The sequence below is a fragment of the Nymphalis io genome, chromosome 30, assembly GCF_905147045.1.
Source record: "Nymphalis io chromosome 30, ilAglIoxx1.1, whole genome shotgun sequence".
Classification (NCBI taxonomy): Eukaryota; Metazoa; Arthropoda; class Insecta; order Lepidoptera; family Nymphalidae; genus Nymphalis; species Nymphalis io.
The window spans coordinates 1699814-1720299 of NC_065917.1; the positions used below are offsets into that span (position 1 = coordinate 1699814).

The 20486-nt window shown below is 37.2% G+C and overlaps 1 protein-coding gene across 1 annotated transcript; it reads left to right on the top strand.

The window, feature by feature from the left end:
• The first annotated feature begins 12473 nt into the window (after window positions 1-12473).
• LOC126780056 (uncharacterized) lies at window positions 12474-18454 on the top strand. The gene is made up of 6 exons (XM_050504313.1): window positions 12474-12576; window positions 13284-13657; window positions 15231-15503; window positions 15970-16111; window positions 17507-17667; window positions 18298-18454. Exons 2-6 carry the CDS (start codon window positions 13360-13362, stop codon window positions 18426-18428), a joined length of 1005 nt encoding a protein of 334 aa, XP_050360270.1. The 5' UTR covers window positions 12474-12576; window positions 13284-13359; the 3' UTR covers window positions 18429-18454.
• Window positions 18455-20486: the final 2032 nt, after the last annotated feature.

Genomic DNA, 20486 nt, shown 5'->3' on the forward strand with positions numbered 1-20486 from the left:
TAGATTTAACAGTCCCGAGACCCAGGACTTTAAAGACTCGAGAATATTTATTCTGTCACTGATAATGATATATATGATGTAGGTATGTATATTATGATTAAGTGTGTTCAGCAATTAGCAGATTTTTTTTTTCGCTTATTTACGGAATTTCATATATGCGAATATTTTTCACTTTTTAGTTTATCGTATATGACTTTTGCTGCCGTGTGGTGACGGCGACGAATATCACCACCCCATCTCATCCCGTGGGGGGCGTAGAAGTCGACCCGAGGGAATATACACCAGAGAACGGGCAGCAGCGTCTCTCTGAGTACTATGACTAACTTACTACGATCGCCAACCCGTCTGCCAAGCGTGGCGATTATGGCATATCCCCTCATGATTCGCGCAACTAAACCACGGCCCCTAGTCCCCGGCAGCCCTGCTATTCCTAGCCTTGGTAACAGCTGTGGTAACGGCGGGGCAGGGGGTGCTAAGAATCCCCGGCAGATTTCGTGTTACCAACACCGACGACCTCTGGCCCTGGCAACATATAACACGCGTACACTGCGGACCGACGAGAAGATCATCGAACTGGAGGAAGAATTGAGCAGGTTACACTGGGATATCGTCGGATTATCCGAAGTCCGAAGACAGGGGGAGGATACGATGATCCTGAAATCCGGTAACCTTCTCTATTTCCGAGAGGGCGATCAACTGTCTCAAGGTGGTGTCGGGTTCATAGTCCACAAGTACCTCGTTAACAACGTTGTGAAAATCGAGAGTGTGTCGGCTAGGGTGGCGTACCTTATACTCAGAATCACCAAGCGGTATTCTTTGAAGGTCATACAGGTATACGCGCCGACTTCGACACACTCCGACGATGAGGTTGAGGTCATGTATGAGGACTTATCTAAAGCCATACATACCAACAAGACTCATTTCACTGTTGTAATGGGGGACTTCAACGCGAAGCTGGGCAAACGATTCGGTGATGAGTTAAAGGTGGGACCTCATGGAATTGGAGACCGCAACACTCGGGACCAGATGTTGGCCGACTTTATGGAGAAGGAGAGACTCTTTATGATGAACTCCTTTTTCAAGAAGCCAGGTCAGCGTAAATGGACCTGGGTGAGTCCTGATGGGAAAACCAAGAATGAGATAGACTTCATCTTGTCGACGAGAAGACAAATATTTAATGACGTCTCCGTGATCAATGCAGTCAAAACTGGGAGCGATCACAGACTCGTAAGAGGCTCGTTAAATATCAATGTTAAACTCCAGAGGTCCCGACTGATGAAGTCTACGCTCCGACCATCACCTCTTCAAATCCGAAATCCCGAAGCCTTTCAGCTCGAACTCCAAAACCGATTCGATTGCTTAGCAGACTGCGAGGAAGTGGACACATACAACGACAGGCTTGTGGAAGCTGTCCGTACGGCTGGGTCTAAGACCTTCAAGACCAGCCGTACAAAAGGAACCATAAAGATCTCTGCCTCTACCCTACGGCTTATGGAGGAAAGACGGAAAATGATTCTGACGTCCCCAGCTGATGCTGCCGGCTATCGGCTGATCAACAGACGGATTTCAAAGTCTCTAACTCGCGACACTCGCCAATTTAATACAATGCGCATTAAAGAGGCCATCGAGCGGAACAAATGCTCTAAAGTGTTCGCCAGAGATCTGTCTGTTGGTCAGAGTCAACTGACAAGGCTGAAAACTGAGGATGGCAGAATAGTCACGTCAAGATCTGAGCTGTTGGAAGAGGTTGAGAAGTTCTACGGTCAGCTGTACACGACAGCTCAATCACCTGTCAGTAGTCATGCTGCAGATCCCAGAGCAAGACTAACCCGACACTACACTGAAGATTTTCAGGACGTCAGTCTTTTCGAGATTAGAATGGCTCTCGGACAACTCAAAAACAACAAGGCACCTGGTGATGATGGTATTACAGCCGAGCTCCTGAAGGCGGGTGGTACACCGATCCTCAGGGCTCTTCAGAGGCTTTTTAACTCCGTCATTGCCAAAGGTCAAACGCCAAAAGCATGGCACAGAAGTGTGGTGGTACTTTTCTTTAAGAAGGGTGATAAAACCCTTCTGAAGAATTACAGGCCCATCTCACTGCTGAGTCATGTTTACAAGTTGTTTTCGAGAGTCATTACGAATCGTCTCGAGCAAAGGCTTGACGACTTCCAGCCACCCGAACAAGCCGGATTCCGGAAAGGCTTTAGCACCATAGACCACATACATACGCTGCGGCAAGTTATACAGAAGACTGAGGAGTATAACCAGCCACTTTGCTTAGCGTTTGTGGACTATGAGAAAGCCTTTGATTCGATCGAAAGCCTGGGCCGTGCTGAATTCTCTTCAAAGGTGCCAAATTGATTATCGGTATATCAGGGTGTTAAAGTGCTTGTACGAGAACGCCACCATGTCGATCCGACTCCAGGATCAGAACTCAAAACCTATCCAACTGCAGAGAGGTGTAAGACAGGGAGACGTGATATCTCCGAAACTGTTTACCGCTGCATTGGAAGATGTTTTCAAGCTTCTGGAATGGATAAAACTGGAACGGACTTGGCATCAATATTAACGGCGAGTACATCACTCATCTTCGATTTGCCGATGACATTGTAATTATGGCTGAGACCTTGGAAGACCTCGGCACTATGCTCGATGACCTCAGCAGGGTTTCCCAACAAGTGGGTCTAAAAATGAACATGGACAAGACGAAAATCATGTCGAACATCCATGTTGCACCCACTCAAGTCAAGGTTGGAAATTCTGCACTCGAAGTTGTAGACAACTATGTCTACCTAGGTCAGACCATCCAACTACGAGGTCCAACTTCGAGAAAGAGGTCAATCGTCGAATTCAACTCGGCTGGGCAGCGTTCGGGAAGCTACACGATATCTTCTCATCCCAAATACCGCAGTGTCTCAAGTCGAAAGTCTTCGACCAGTGTGTGTTGCCAGTGATGACTTATGGATCAGAGACGTGGTCGCTCACAATGGGCCTCATAAGAAGGCTCAAGGTCACTCAAAGGGCAATGGAGAGGGCTATGCTCGGAGTTTCTCTGCGAGATCGAATCAGAAATGATGAAATCCGCAGGCGAACCAAAGTAACCGACATAGCCCGAAGAATTGCTAAATTGAAGTGGCAGTGGGCGGGGCACATTGCTCGCAGAACCGACGGCCGCTGGGGCAGAAAGGTTCTCGAGTGGCGACCACGAACCGGAAGACGCAGCGTGGGCAGGCCCCCTACAAGGTGGACCGACGACTTAGAACGAGTCGCGGGAAGCCGTTGGATGCGGGCAGCGCAAGATCGGCCAACGTGGAAATCCTTGGGGGAGGCCTTTGTCCAGCAGTGGACGTCTTTCGGCTGGTGATGATGATGATGATGATGATATGACTTTTTGATTTTTTTTAGTAAACTATGTACAGACATTTTTATAATATACAAAATTTAAATAATAATAATAAAAAAACAAAAAACACATTACAAATTTATAGCAAAAACACGCTGTCTTAAAGATTGTCCTGTGGCATTGTACCCAAGACGCTGGCACTATTGCCTCTCTGCACCGCTAGACTCAGCCTTTGAGCTAAATAAGCACCAACAAACTTAACAATTATAATTAACAACTTTTATGATTTTCTCTATATTTATTTATTCACTTTATTCATTTGTATTTATTTACAACATACATAAATATATTATTATTATTATAAAGCAAATTACGTTTACGATAGCCGGAGGATTTGAGAATAACCAAAGTTTCTATTAACACTTTAATTAATTAATAAATATTATATTTAACTTAATCCTAAGATACAATACTGATTTTTACTGGATCACATATTGAATGATACATATAATTATTCCATCCTAATATATAGTGCTAAAAATGCTGATATATTAGATTAATTTAGGTGGTACGTGCTGAGCTGACTGACTTGAAAAAAATAATTTATAAAACAATTATAGTATATCTAATATGCATGTCAATTACAAGTGTACATAACACTTCCAAATTCAATCAAATCAGATTCAAATTAAAAGAAACAAAAAAAAACATCAGTAATTTTTAAAAATGTCAAAATTAAACAATAAATAATGTCATTGTTATAATAAAAAATCAATCGGCGAAATCATAATTGAAAATTATTAAAAGTATTAATTAAAACTAATCATGCATTTTATAACATTTAAGTAACTTATTTCTAAAGATTGAGCCCCCTCAATCATGTCATAAAAAATATATAACAGAATGACTGTATTTGTCTCCAATTCAAAATTTGAGGAAGCAAAACTCAAATAAAAAAAAAACCATTTTCTTACAATATTTTATATTTCGTTAATCTATCTAGAAAATGTAATACTTAATAATACTCTACTGGTGGTAGAGCTTTGTGCGTAGGTAGCGGAGGTAGCGTTTGTAGGTAGGTACCACCCACTCATCAGATATTCTACCGCAAAACAGCAGTACTTGGTATTGTTGTGTTCCGGTTTGAAGGGTGAGTGAGCCAGTATAATTACAGACACAAGAGATGTAACATCTCAGTTCCCAAGGTTGGTGACGCATTGGCGTTGTAAGCGATTGTTAACATTTACAATGCCAATGTATATGGGCGTTGGTGACCACTTACCAACAAGTGGCCCATGCTTATCAATAAAAAATAAAAAAAAAACCTTAACGATTATAATTAATAATATTTTTCATTTTCTCTATACATAAAATAATAACTGACTGACTTTGTCTCCAACTCAAAATTTGAGAACGAAAAAGTTTTTAAACCAAATGACACCATGAAAACCCAAGTTTTTTTTACAAGTTTTTTTTTATATATTTTCTTTAATATTTCTAGAAAATATCTAGAAAATTTCATACTTAATAATAAAGAAAATTCTTTATAGCCACCTGTTATGTTTAGAGGAAATAGGTCAGATATAATTAAATAAAAAGCGAGTGTACGGAAATTTTACTATATATCGTTCATTTTAATATGGCGTCTAAAATGACAATATTAATTATCAAAGGTCTTACTAATAACCTTCATAGTTAAACAATACTGTCTCCTTCTTTCGAATGTCAAATCAATAATGACAGAAAGAGAGAAGGTGTTTAACTTAACAGCTAAGCCACGTTTTGTTTTACTTATAAATTTTGTTTAGCAAATCATCAGTTAAACAATGTTGTCTTCTTCTTTCGAATGTCAAATGAATGATGACAGACAGAGATAGCTATATAACTAAACGTTTATAAGTATGGCCGTACTTAGAACTTCGTAATATCGTCCCGGATTCATAAATAGTACCTAAGCTCTAATAGTTCATCGTAACAGCCTCCTCTCCCTTTTTGTGGAGTAGGTATGGAGCTTATTCCACTACGCTGCTACGCGGGTTGGTGGAATACACATGTGGCAGAATTTCAATGAATTGGACATTTTTAGGTTATTGTAACAATTATTGTTTTACTGTGTACGCCTATTCGATTTTAAATTTCTATTCTGTTCTTATTGTTCTGTAATTTTCTCTGTAAGTGATTTAAATGTAAATCTTTGGACAAAAAAAAATGTCTTTAACCGTGCATACAGGTTTCTTCATGATGTTTTTCTTCACCGTCAAACACGAGATAAATTATAATCACAAATTAAGTACATGAAAATTCAGTGGTGCTTGCCCTAGTTTGAACCCACGATCATTGGTTAAGATTCACGCGTTCTTACCACTGGACCATCTCGGCTAGATTTTAATATAAACAATAATTTTCACACTAAAAATTGCTAACTACTTCTATGATATCAGATTTTAGAAAATATTAATAACATTGGAAATAAGGCAATAAAACATTATAATTGCGCGACATATACAACAGTCATCGTAATATTTCACATTTTTGTAAATTACAAAATCATAATGAATTAAACTAAAACCTTACTCATAAATCTATCTATCCATTGGTGAAAACCGTATGAAAATCCGCTCGGTAAATTTTGTGTTTATCGCGTTCATACAGACAAAGAGAAGTGGCGGATAAAGTATTAAATAAAAATAGTTAATGTCTATGGTCGGTGGTGGCCACTTATTGACAGTTGTACCAATCAGCCGCCTACCTAAGAAAACCTACCTAAGAAGTAACGCTATTGCCGGAATTATGCCGGTTAACCGTTTAATATTATCTCCAAACTTTGTGCTTATCTAGCTAACATACCTTTGACTGTAGCTGTGGTACCAGATGAGGGGACAGTCACCATTTGTGCCATCTGAAAATAAATAAAATTAAATTTTAGAAAGACATACAAAGATATGGTCATCCGCCATCTTAAATTGTTAGTGACGTCACGGAAACGTCATTTTTCGATAATTTGTATCAGTTTTTAACAAGGGTATTCATTTTATTATTTTATCATTAAATATTGCCAGCTTATAAGGCTTTAAGGGTCTAATGAGAGCTGACATAAATCAAATCAAATGAAAAAACTTTATTCAACGTATAAGCATTACACTTACTGTGATAATCAAGTTAGAAACTTATATATATATATATATATATATATATATATATATATATATATATATATATATATATATTATATATGTATGTATATATCTAACTTGATTACTAACTATAACAGTAAAACTTAATATTTTTATGATCCGGCTTGATCTAGTCAGTGTATTACAGTACAAGAGACACGACATCTTAGTTTCCAAGGTATACTGGCTCAACCCCCCTACGAACGGGTGTAATTCGGTTACAAGAGGCCTGCAAAAATCCCCGTCGCTAATAAGCGAAGTTGTTATTTTGTTTTAACGAAAGTTATCCACCTAAAAGAGAGCCTTCATAAAAATGCTTTATAGACATTTCTGTATCACGATTTTCCAATTTAAACTTTTAGTAGAATTCAGTTAACTTCCCTAGCGTTCACCAGTTGACATTATAATACATAATATATATACAAATCTATAAGCCTAATGGTTAGAACGCTAGAAGCTTAAAAGATGATTGCGGGTTCCAGGCAAGCTCAACTTAATTTTCATGTACTTGTACTTGTATTTTACGAAATTGTATATTATATGTGTATCCATCTATCCCTATTAGAGCATCGTGTTGGAATAAGCTCCAAGTAAGTAATAGCCTATAAATGTCCCACTGCTGCGCTAAGGCCTCCTCTCCCTTTTTGAGGAGAAGGTTTGGAGCTTATTCCACCACGCTGCTTCAATGCGGGTTGGTGGAATACACATGTGGCAGAATTTCGATTAATTAGACACATGCAGGTTTCCTCACAATGTTTTCTTTCACCGAAAAGCACGAGATGAATTATAAACAGAAATTAGGCACATGAAAATTCAGAGGTGTTCCCGGGTTTGAACCCACGTTCATCGGTTAAGATTTACGCGTTCTTACTGCTGGGCCATCTCGACTTAAGCCAAGCCTTCCACTCAAAGGGATAATAACCTTTAGATCAGCAATGGCACATTAAACAGGCTGTTTCTTCACTTAAATCACTTTAAAATTTACAGACATGAGCACAATACGTGACTACTAAGCTTATTTCCGGTTCTTATCAGTATAATTCACATTCCGGACCGGTAGTAAAAGCACATCTCTTTTACTACCAGTCCGGTAGTCAACCGTTACAAATAAATTCGGCCTTGAATTGACATACAAAGAACCACTTGTATGTGTGTATTACAACACTGTCATGTGTACAAAAGCTAGATTATATATTCATGCTCAGTCAATACAAGTAGCTAATATAGCTATAAGGAATTTGACTGCCTCGTTGGTCTAGTGGCTTGAATTAAGGCTGCAGACCCGGAGATCCTGGGTTCAATTCCCAGGTCGGGCCAGTAAAAAGTTGTTGGGTTTTTCTATCAGAAAATTCTCAGTAGCAGCCTGGAGTCTGGAAGTTGAAAGTGTGTACACTCCCGTGTCTCCGAAAGTACGTAAAGCCGTTGGTCCTGCGCCTGAACTCTTTCCGGTCGTGTCGGATTGCCGTCCCATCGGATTATGAGAGTTAGGCAATAGAGAGTGCACCTGTGTTTGCGCACACACTTGTGCACTATAATATCTCCTGCGTAGTTGACTAATCTCTCTTGAGATTGGCCGCCGTGGCGGAAATCGGTCTGGAGGACATTATTATTATTATAAGAAATTTCCACTATTGACTCGGCACAAGATCTCCGATTCTATATACATAATAATTTTTTATTATCTGAAGTTTGAAACATAAGCTAAACTAAATTGAAAAATTGAAGAGGTTACTTTGTATCAATCTAACCCGTAAGTCGGGGCAGCTAGTATTAATATTATACAATATCACGAGCTATTTCGTCCTGACTTTGTACGGGCATGATAAAAAATATATTTATTTATCTTTTAAAATCCTGGAACCTCTATTGCACCACTTACCGAGTCCAATCTCTCAAATAATCTCCAAAACCCAGAGACTACTCAAATACAAAAAAATCATTAAAATCGGTCCAGCCCTTAGGAGTACAGTGACATAACACGAGTTATATATATAACCTTATACATATATATAAAGGTATGGATGTGTCTTTGTATTTTAGGTAAATTAATAAATATTTTCGGAAACTTGCTCAGCTGATGGGGTGTAAAAGTTTTGAGTAATCATCCCCTTTACGAGGGTTAGGCTGTGGACATAAGCTTGTAATAAAACGAGAGTACCGAAAGTGTTATCGTAGCACTACTTACAAGTGCTACAAATGCGTAGCACTATGCTACGAAAGCTACACGCTACTATATAATAAAATCGTTCACAGTTTCTGTCTGTTTTATAATCTTTTTACGTATATATGTTTAGATATTACCGTCGAAAAATCTCAATAAATAATTATTGGCCAGAACCGGGGTTTGAACTCTTAACCTCGGGATTTAAGCCTTAAAAGCTAGCCACTATACTAATGAGGCAATAGACTGTACTGTATACGCTCTTTGTTTGCAGACGATATCATTTTATATTTTTTATTGAAATTAATAAGTGTCCTTATTACTGGGACTGAAAAAAGGCCTGATGTTAAGTGGTCACCGTTGGAGACATTGGCGTTGTATGAAATATTAAACATCCCTTGCATCGCCTATGCGCTTCCAATGGATGTAAAATATCTCGTTATTTTATTCTGCTGTATTTGTTTCCAGCTCGATGGAATATCCTCGAGAGCCTCCTGTCCTTGGTTTTAATCTTAACCCTCACGTGCTGGTGATTACAATTATAGCAGATTTCCTTTTTTTTATATTTGCCAGAAAGGCAAATGACTCTACTCCACCTGATGGTAAGTGGTAGTAGAGTCCAAAGGCGACGACGGCCAGTACAGACGGGAAGAATGTTGCACTAGCCACCCCCGCCTGCAAGATGCCTCTTCACGCCTCGTTTGAAGGAACCCGGGTTGTAAGAGGAGGGGAACACGTGAGCTGGTAAGGAATTCCATTTTTTGGAAGTGCAACAAAGAAAGGAGTCGCCAAATTACTTTGTGCGCGATGGAATTGATGTCACAGTTAGGCGGTGACATCGAGAACCAGCTCGCGTGGGCTTTAGACCAAACAAGACGAATTAGACACAAGAAAATTCAATACCAACCTCGGTCAGCTCTCATATTGAATTTATTTTTATTCTTCGTGTATTAATCATTACACGAAGGTTTACCATGATGAGATAATACTTGTTACAACGTCGTGTTCGCCTAGGGGAGGTCTGTTTCCTTTACAGCATTCAAAGTAAAATTAATGTAATAAATATATTGATTAGTGGTTTTATTATATTAAATAATAAGGTCGGTCAAATGTACGAATGTATTTATTGATAGGGCATTGTGCAAGCTCGTCCGGGTAGGTACCACCCACTCATCAGATATTTTACCGCAAAACAGCAGTACTTGGTATTGTTGTGTTTCAGTTTGAAGGGTGAGTGAGCCAGTGTAATTACAGGTACAAGGGACTTAACATCTTACTTCCCAATGTTGACATGTCTGTGTAAGATACACAGACATTTCAACATTTATTTACTAGCTGCCATTCCCGACTTTGTACAGAAACAAAATCATACAAATCTATGAAAATTAAACTAAAAACGCGAAGGAAAACACCGTGAGGAAACCTACATGTGCTTAATTAAACTGAAATTCTACGTGTGTACCCACCAAGCCGCCTTAGCCCAGCAGTGGGACATTAACAGGCTCTTACCAAGGCATTAGTGCTATTGGTTCACAATTATTACTTTTTTAATATACGTCAAAAAATCGTGACGCGCTACAATGGAACTGAACACATGACCTCCCGCCTCTAACTCCGAGCCCCATAATTAGTCAGTTGTACCCCTCCAGCGTAACATGAGTTTAAAATAAAGTACACAGGCTTATATCGCTAGCTTTGCGTCCGACTTTGCTTGTAATATATATATATATATTAATGTACTAGTTTTTAGAGATGGTAGATAATAGAAAAAATTGCCTTTTTGTGCTTCCTTACGGTTCATGATAGTTTCATAACAAATTTCATCAAAATCGGTTCGGTGGTTAAGAAAAATGGAGTTAGTAAAAAAATTATTTAATTTCTTATCGGCCCGAAATGAGTTTGAATCAAGTACCTCGGGATACAGTCTTACATCCAGCCATTTATTACCTCTATAAATTAGACTGACTTACTTTTCTTATAATATTACGATTATATGTATATCACTTTTGTAGTATCCTTATGTAGCCAGAGCAATATTATTTATTGTAATTCACACACACACGCACACATGCACTCATGCACGGACACACACACACACACACACACACACACATACACACACATACACACACACACACACACACACACACACACACACACACATACACACACATACAGATTCCTGCGGCTGAATCCTAGTAATAATAAAATGAATTCTAAGGGAATAAAGTTCCATCCAAGTTAAAATCTACAAATATGTATGTAGGTTATGATAAAAGTTACAAAATACTATTGTATGTGCTAGTAAATGGTATAAGAAATAGTACGGTGTGTCCACGCTTTGTCAATATAGACAAATTAACGGGCGAAGCCTCGGGTTAGCTACAATATATACAAACACAGCTAATATTTTTCTACATATATAATATTTTTTCGCTGATCTTTATATTCATATAAGTATAAAGTACAATGCGCTCCTTTTAAAATGTCCTGATATATCCGCCATTTTGTCCTCGTTTAAGGCACTTGGAAATGACGGCATTCACTCGTATTCGTCCTGAATAAACTGTAAAAATAGACTTGTATTTACTAACAAAAACGGTACTTTTGATGTCTGCACATATTAACCTCAAGAAATATGTTTTAAAATTATTTTGTATGATATATGGAAACGGATAATATTATAAATACGTTTCAAATTAATAATTTAAGCGTAGGCAAATTAATTACATTGAAAATTACATCAGCGACATCTAGTAACAACTTACTGAAATAATAAGTTTGACTATATCTTGCGTTTTTACTAACTCTAAAATGACTTAGCAGTACCCGCAGCTGACAATAGATGGCGCTAATCTATTTTATTAAAAATAGCTTAAAAATAAAAATAGAAAATGTATTGTAAAAATAGCAAATCCTAATATTATAAATACAAAAGTGTGTTCGTTTGTTTCGTTTTACTAAATGTGCTTGTAGAGATAGTTAAGGCTATATAAGACTTGGTTATGATTTTAAAACTATACATAGGGAATATATATGATATAATATTATAATTTGATAAATATTGTCATACTAATGCCTTACGGTGTTTAAAAATATTAAGTGCGTTTACAGCGCGACTCGTGTCTCTCAAACCGAATATTCATATTAAAATGAACTGCAGTGCTATTCTGTAAGAACTAGCGTCATTAATCGCCTGTGAAATGTTGACATACTAATTTTGACGCGTGTAGTCCAACAGTTACCAATATTAATTGCACACTCGCTTTATCTTTGTAATCGAATTTAAAAATAGAAGTTATAGGCGCGTATGTTTTTATTTGTATTCACAGGCTCGGACTCAGAAATCCGAGGCACTTTGACATTACAGGCCTTGAATTTAAAAGTCCAAGCCTAGTTGTAACTCAAAAACGATTGATACGTAAACATAGACAGGAAAGCTTTAAAGTAACGTAATATATATAGTTTCGCCCACTTAATGGAAGGGGAAAGGGGTATTTATTAAGAAGTAGTCCATTCTTCCTTGGGATTTAAGATTGAGTCGTATCAAATATCATCAAAATTAATTCAGTTATTCAGTGAAACCTTTATATAAAGAGCTATTTTTACATTTATAGTATTAGTATCGTATAATGTAATTAATAAATTAATCAAAGTCTAAATAATTAACCGCCAAAACCCAGAATCCTTAATAGAAAGCATTATATAACCGCCATTGTTTTGAGCAAATCAATGTACTTTATCAACGAAATTCTTCGTGCATTGTTTGACGTTACAATCGGAGCAAGGAGAGTTAAAATTGATTTGTCAGCCAGTACCAAAAAATTTTTGTCTCAACCGGTTGTGTGTGACCGTTTTTATATTCAACAAGATTTGAACTAAAATATACGCATAAGGTAATTAGTTTTTATATTTATTTAACTTGTGGCTTAGCAAGCCCCTCTAGATAGGTATAACTTATTCTACCGTAAAACAGCAGTACTTGGTATTGTTCAGTTCCGGTTTAAAGGGTGAGTGAGCCAGTGTAATTACAGGCACAAGGGACGTAACATCTTAGTTCCCATTTCCCAAGGTTGGTGGCGCATTGGCGAAGTATGCAATGGTAACATTTCTTACAATGTGAATTGTCAATGTCTATGGGTGTGGGTGACCAATTACCATCAGGTGGCTCATATGCTCGTCCGTCTACTTATACTATAAAAAAAGAGTGTAACTACAGGCACAAGTACACATAACATATTTGTTCCCAAGTGTTTGGGGTTACCCAGTACGGTAGTATTGATACTGTGAGACTTTAAAATATTATATTTATATTAATAAATTGGTTAGAACTTATTAAGTATTTACAAAAAACATTGTTACAGCGCGATGTAAAATACATCTAGCGCCATCTATTGATGAAAAAATAAAATAAAAATAATATTTGGCATAATGTCATTTGATCTTGAACACCAAGGTTGGTGTATTAAGATGCGTTTTCACGTCTTAACTGAACCGATCGTCATGAAACTTTGCATACACTTTGTTAGGGGTACATAAGAGGATATTAAGAACCTAATATCCGAACTTACCCGCTGAATATAGTGTATAATATTTCTTTCAGGATTTTGAACTTTTTACCACAAAACTTTATCAACTGTAAACGAATTTATATTAAAAATTACGGTACCACCTCAACAATGAAATACCAAATCATATTCCTACCATTTTGGGTGATAAATTGTTCGCACACACAACGAAACGACTCGGATGTTTTCATAACGTACGCTGGGCACAGTGATGTTGAACGGGAAACTGTGCAAAAGCAAAAGATAGATATAGATAAAGCACCGGGAACAACAGATAATGTTGCCACAGAGGATATTGTGTTCATACCGAATGACAAACCGGTGATTCGTAATGATGATACGATTAAAATTGATGACGTCATCAATACAAGAAGGGTAGTTGATATGATGAGGGATTCTGCAATGACTGGTGTGTACAGTACAAGATATGAAAAACAAATATTCGATTTATATACATTCCATACGATTCGCTAATATCTCGGCTGTATTACACACTGCAAACAGTTCTCGAGTAATATATCTCTATATATAACACGACACTGTTACACTTGACTACTTATATATACTTTAGTTTTACTTACAACTTCGCCGATATTCAAAAAGCATTTTTTTTTCATATATCCATATGAATATCATAGATTTATTGTAACGGTTTAAGAACTAATTTTACAAAAAAAGAATACAATTAATTTTAAAAAATTTTAAAAAGTAATATTTACATACTAAATTTTCACTAACCCGCATTGGAGCAGCGTGGTGGAATAAGCTCCAAACCTTCTCCTCAAAAAGAGGAGAGGAGGCCTTTAGCCGAGCAGTGGGACATTCACAGGCTGTTACGGTTACGGTACTAAATTTTTACTATTTTATAATGAGGTAATAATTTTTGTATATGTCATAACTGTTTGTCTTCCTTAGATTAAATAAATAAATATTATATACCACACACGGGAGGTAAATATTAATAAATAACATTATAAATGAAATTCTTCATTTAAAGTAATGTGGGTATGACAAAACACATGCAATTTCACGTATCCTGTGTATTATAGCAATTAGATAACAATTAACCCCGTCCGTTATGTTCTGCAAGTATCTTAATGCAGGGTTCTCTAGAAGTTTTCACGGTAGCACGCGAAAGCGATCCCGTGGCGCTCCTCGTTAAGGCGGAAAGGGTACCGCTGGTTTTTTAGTAGGTTTTCCGATGTTCGGAGCGCATTCGGCGCCTTTGACACCGGCGAGCCCCACATACCCTGTTCCCGTGGGGGAACGCGTAACGCGTTTTTCCAGAAGGTTTGTCTGGAAGAGATCATTATTTGAGTGATAAGACCGCCCCTTGCATGCATCATATTACAGTCCGCAATTAAGTTTATATAGCATTCTATTCTATTGTTAAGTTTTTGTTTTTACTTTTTTACTTGTGAGTGCAATAAAGTTATTTAATAATAATAATAATAAACTTATTGTCTTTAGCTAATTTACGAATTATATTTTATAAAAATAATACAGTACAATAATAAATTATAATCAAATAAAAAGGTAGAATAGTCACTAATAGAATTAAATGAAACTCTTAAAACAAAAATAACGTAAATGCAGAGATCGCCTAGTTGGATATAACGTGTCAATCTTAACCGATGGTCGCTAAGCCCGGGCAAGCACCACTGAAATTTCATGTGCTTAATTTGTGTTTATAATTAGTCTCGTGCTTGACGTTGATAGAAAAATCGCGAGGAAACCTGCATGTGTCTAATTTCACAGAAATTCTGCCACATGTATATTCCACCAACCCGCATTAGTGCAGCGTAGTGGAATATGATCCAAACCTTCTCCTCAATAAAGGAGGAGAGGCCTTAGCCGAGCAGTGGGACATTCACATGCTGTTACTTTAATTTACTTAAAAACATTATCTTTCAGTTATTAACTAGAATACCGTAGTAATTCCTATTATTTTAATAACTGACAGAATTCGTATAATTTCACAGAAAAACCAAATCAAGATATTTTATTCATAACCGGAAAAAATAATGAAAACAACGAAGAACAGAAGATAACAAAGAAAAAGGTCAATAATGAATCGAATATTAAAAGTAATCATAGAATAAAATACAAACTCGACTGTACAAATCTTGATTGCAACAATACGGTTCAGTCAATCTGTGGAGGAAGGAGGGAAAATAGCCAGTGGAAATTCAGACTGTTCCTCAATGATTGCTATTTCAGGAAAGTCAACTGTGGATTCCAATATGCCGTGAATAGTGAGTACTAGTTTTCGCCAGAAAGAAAAGCTAGTTTGAAGTACCTTATGGAGCCACGACTTCAGTTTAACGGGAACTTTAAATAATTTTCAATAAGACCAGTTCACAATTATTTTGAATTTTCTTTAAAATAGCAATTATAATATGTCCCGCATGCATTATTGTATAACAACCAATAGTTCCTCTTATTACTGACAATTTTAAATTTATTTAAATTACGATATCATGTTCTGAATTTATTTATAAAGACCAAACAATCGAACCAAGAATTTCTATTACATATAGACATTGGCGATGATTTTTTTTTACACTTAATAGGCAAGCGCTTGACCGTTGACTTGCCTAATCTTAAGGATCGACACGGTCTAAGATGTAGCACGCTTGCCTAAAAGAAAACTGTTCTCTCTGGATTTGAAGACACACAGGTTTCTTTAAGGTGGTATTTTAAGACTATTTTTCTTTATAGGGTATGATATAGTTACAATGGACAAATGCGATAATATCGGAGGTCACTATCCTAAGGTGCCATACAGCTATAGACCGATGTCAATATTTCAACCGAAAGAGTTAAGAAACAACGAGACCAGAAGAAGTTTTGTATCAAGAAGGTAATACAGGACTGTTGATATTCTTTTAAAATAACGAATTTTCAATATATCTACGTACATAGATCAATATCGACTTTATTAAAAAAAAACAATAAGTCATAACAAAATAAAAATAAAAAAAGCCGAGATGTTTTGGTTAGAATGCGTGAATCGTAACCGATAATCGTGGGTTCCAACCCGGGCTATGTTTATAATTCATCTCGTGCTTAACATCTCGTACCAACCCGCATTGGAGCAGCGTGGTGGAATAAGTTCCAAACCTTCTCCTCAAAAGGGAGGCCTTAGCCCAGCAGTGGAACATTAACAGGCTGTTTCTGTTACTGTCATAACAAAAATTTTGGAAAACATGATTCCACCCAGTATCAACTCCAGACGCCTTCATCTCGTCAAGTGTCAACGATACATATGTAATCTTTAACAATTTTTGTATATAAAAGCTTTTGATTTTAAAAATGTTTAAAATCTATAATTGTTTTGTTTTTGATTTAAACTTTAAATATATAAAGCAATATATATATATATTACTATATACGAAGTATATAGTACACGCACACACAAAGGAGTAGAGCGGAGAGACATGACGTCATAAGAGAGCGTCATGACGTTTGCCGTCACGGCACACGTTTGCCGTCTTACTCCCGCGACAATAGAAGTTTCGCAACAATAACCACTTCACATGCATATGTTTGCGTTCTTAAAATATTCAACCGATTATGATCAAACTTTGATGAGCTGTTCATTTTTCTTAGTGTTTGTCTTTAAATATAAACTCTAATCGAGCGAAACCGATATAGCTAATAGACAATAATAAAGCATTGAGTTCGTATTCGTTGATTTTTATTTAGGATAAATAGTAAATTTAATTGTATTTGATTAATATAATAATAATAATGTCCTCCAGACCAATTTCCGCCACGGCGGCCAATCTCAAGAGAGATTAGTCAACTACGCAGGAGATATTATAGTGCACAAGTGTGTGCGCAAACACAGGTGCACTCTCTATTGCCTAACTCTCATAATCCGATGGGACGGCAATCCGACACGACCGGAAAGAGTTCAGGCGCAGGACCAACGGCTTTACGTACTTTCGGATGCACGGGAGTGTACACACTTTCAACTTCCAGACTTCAGGCTGCTACTGAGAATTTTCTGATAGAAAAACCCAACAACTTTTTATTAGCCCGGGTCTACGGCCTTATATCAAGTCACTAGACCAACTGGCAGTCCTGGGCAGTAATTAACATATTTATATGTATAAAAAAGAGTAACTACTGATTTGCTTGCCGGTTCTATCGGTAGAATCTACATTTAAAACTGTTGGCTTTACAATTAATTCAATACATAATGAAAGGAATATTACGGTTTATATACCTTTAAATTGAAATAATTTTACAGGTCTTTGAGCTTGGGTATAGACGGGGCTCACTGTGAGCACACATGCCCGATATCCTGCACAGAGGATTACGATCCCCAGTGCGCTGTGTCCAGCGCTGGGCAAAGAAAGGTCTTCATAAATCATTGCAAATTGGATCAGAGCTCTTGTATTCAAAATGTTGGTAAGTTATTATAGAGAGCCAAGTACAGGCACAAGGCATAACATCTTAGTTGCCAAAGCTGGTGGCGCGTTGGTGATGTAATATAATATTTCTTGCAATGAAAAAGGCTAAGACGGTGGTGACCACATTTCAGGTCGGTCATTTGTCAGTCTACCTACTAATCATTTGTTATTAATCACCACTAGTTATATACTTCTATCTTTTCTTTTTATCGCTGGTAAAACGCGTTACGTTTCCCCATGGGAATAGTGCGCCCCGAACATCGGAATACCCACTAACAAACCAGCGGTACCCTTCTTATCAAGGAGCGCCACGAGATCGCTTTCGCATGATACCATGAAATAACTTCTATCCTGCTGAACCGATAGCCTTGACCATTTTTATATATACGAGCAGGACAACCTCTTCAAGTATTATAAATATACACTAATATTACAAATGCGAAAGTAACTCTGTCTGTTTGTCTTTCTACCACGGCTCAAATACTGAACCGATTTGGATGAAATTTGGTATAAACCTAGCTTGAAATCCAAGAAAGGACGTAGGCTAGTTATACCTAACAATTAACGTCCCCCCCCTCCAGTACCACGGGCAAAAATTAGTATTATTTTTTTTTATTTTACTTTTCAGCTTGGTATCGTCGACCGCTGTCCGAATGTGTCGGTGGAAAGAAGGCCGACATGAATCAAAACAGAGGGTTCATATCCTGGATGCAGCGTGTCGGTATCATCGATAGAAACGGGAGACTAGTGCTGTCCTGAACGATATTATTGTGATAGTGACGTAATACACAAAAATATTTATCAATAATAACTTTTTGTTTTTATATAAAAATGTTTTATTAAAATCAACAGCCTCTAAATATCTCAATAATGGGTTACGTTTGGAATTTATTCCATCACGCTACACAAAGAAACACATTTGACACGTGCAGCTTTCCACACGACTCTATCACCGAGCACGATATATATTATAAACTCAAACTAAGTATAATACGAAATTGCACTGATGCTTGCAGCACTTCATCAGGTAAAACCTTAAGATCTACACGGGATCAGAAAACGTGTATAAGAGTCGGACCGAATCTTCGGCTTCGGCCATCTTCGGCAATCTTCGGCCTTCGACGAGTGAGCGCCGAAATTGAACGAAATATTACGATTGCGGGAAAATACAATGGAAGACCTTAGAACATCGGCGTAAGGTTGCCTGTCTGTCGGTATTCTACAGGATATATTTCGGAGTGTGCTCAGGAAGTATTTAATTTGGTTCTCTCGTCACCTTTTTACCATAGAACTGCGAATCATCGAAACGATCACCTCCCGTACGTAGTTAACGTATTTATGACACGTACGAAACGATTTGCTTCCTCGTTTCTGATACGCACCGCCAAGATCTGGAATACCCTCCCGACCTCCGTTTTCCCCACCACCTACAATATGGGTACCTTCAAGTCTAGAGTGAATAGGCATCTTCGAGGCAAGCGTGGCCACCTAAGACTGTATCATCACTTTCCATCAGGTGTGATAACAGTCAAGCGCTAGCCAAGGCGATGTGACCAATTAAACGTATTATTATTAGTATTTTGCCTTATTTATTTAACTATACACTTGCTAATTGTCTTTGAGTTATCTGACATAGACCTTACTCACAAGCCTTGTGTGTGGCAACTAATCAAGGATATTGAAAAGATCATAGACAATTCATTAATTTTTTAATAATTTCACATATTCGTAACAGTAAATAAATATTAGAATTGACATAATCATTGGACATCATAAATATTTTTAATAAAAATCCTTATTTTATTCACTTAGTGTGTTAAAATCAAATAATCTATGGTTTGGCTTTAGTGGCACTAATACAATAACTGATCTATAGTTAAAGATGTTTACTAACATCAATCAATCAATCAACTGCCAATCGTTGTCCACTGCTGAACATAGGCCTCTCCCAAGGTGCGCCAAAGCTCCCTGTCCTCCGCTATTATATATGTCTTCCTATTTACTAATAGCTTCTCATAAATCGTGTGAACTAATAGGTTCTAAAAGGCTTTTAGCGGACACTTAGTCTAGACCGAAATTCAGTTTATTGGGAGCTTGAGGAACATTTCATTATGTTTAAGATAAAATCATATTTTTTTTTTCCTTCAGTAGTTTTTTACGAGCTTTGGAGTTCTCAGTAACAGCCTGTGAATATCCCACTGCTGGGCTAAGGCCTCTTTTCCTCTTTTTTTTGAGGAGGTTTTGGATCTTATTCCACCACGCTGCTCCATTGCGGGTTGGTGGAATACACATGTGGAAGAATTTTAGAGAAATTTGACACATGCAGGTTTCCTCACGATGTTTTCCTTTACCGTCAAGCATGAGATGAATTATAATAACAAATTAAGCACATGAAGATTCAGCGGTGCTTGCCCGGGCTTGAACCCATGATCATCGGTTAAGATTCACGCGTTCAAGGCCATCACCACTGGGCCATCTCGGCTTTTAGAGTTACCAATTAAAAAAATCTTTAAACATGCTTTATATATGTTTTTATCAAATGTTCACGCGAACATTTATAATGAAAAAAGCCACATATATACTTAACAGTATTAATAATAAATAAAATACCGTCAGTGTTTTTCTTTCAATACTCAGTTTTTTTTGGAAATATGTAACCGGAAATAGTTTTTGAGATATTGTCATATGACTCCTCAAAAACGGAGAGGAGGCCTTAGCCCAGCAGTGGGACATTTACAGGCTGTTACTGTTCGATTAAGATGAGCGTTGAAGTGAGTTCAGATATAAAAGTGACTTCAAAATCGATCGTGGTTTTTA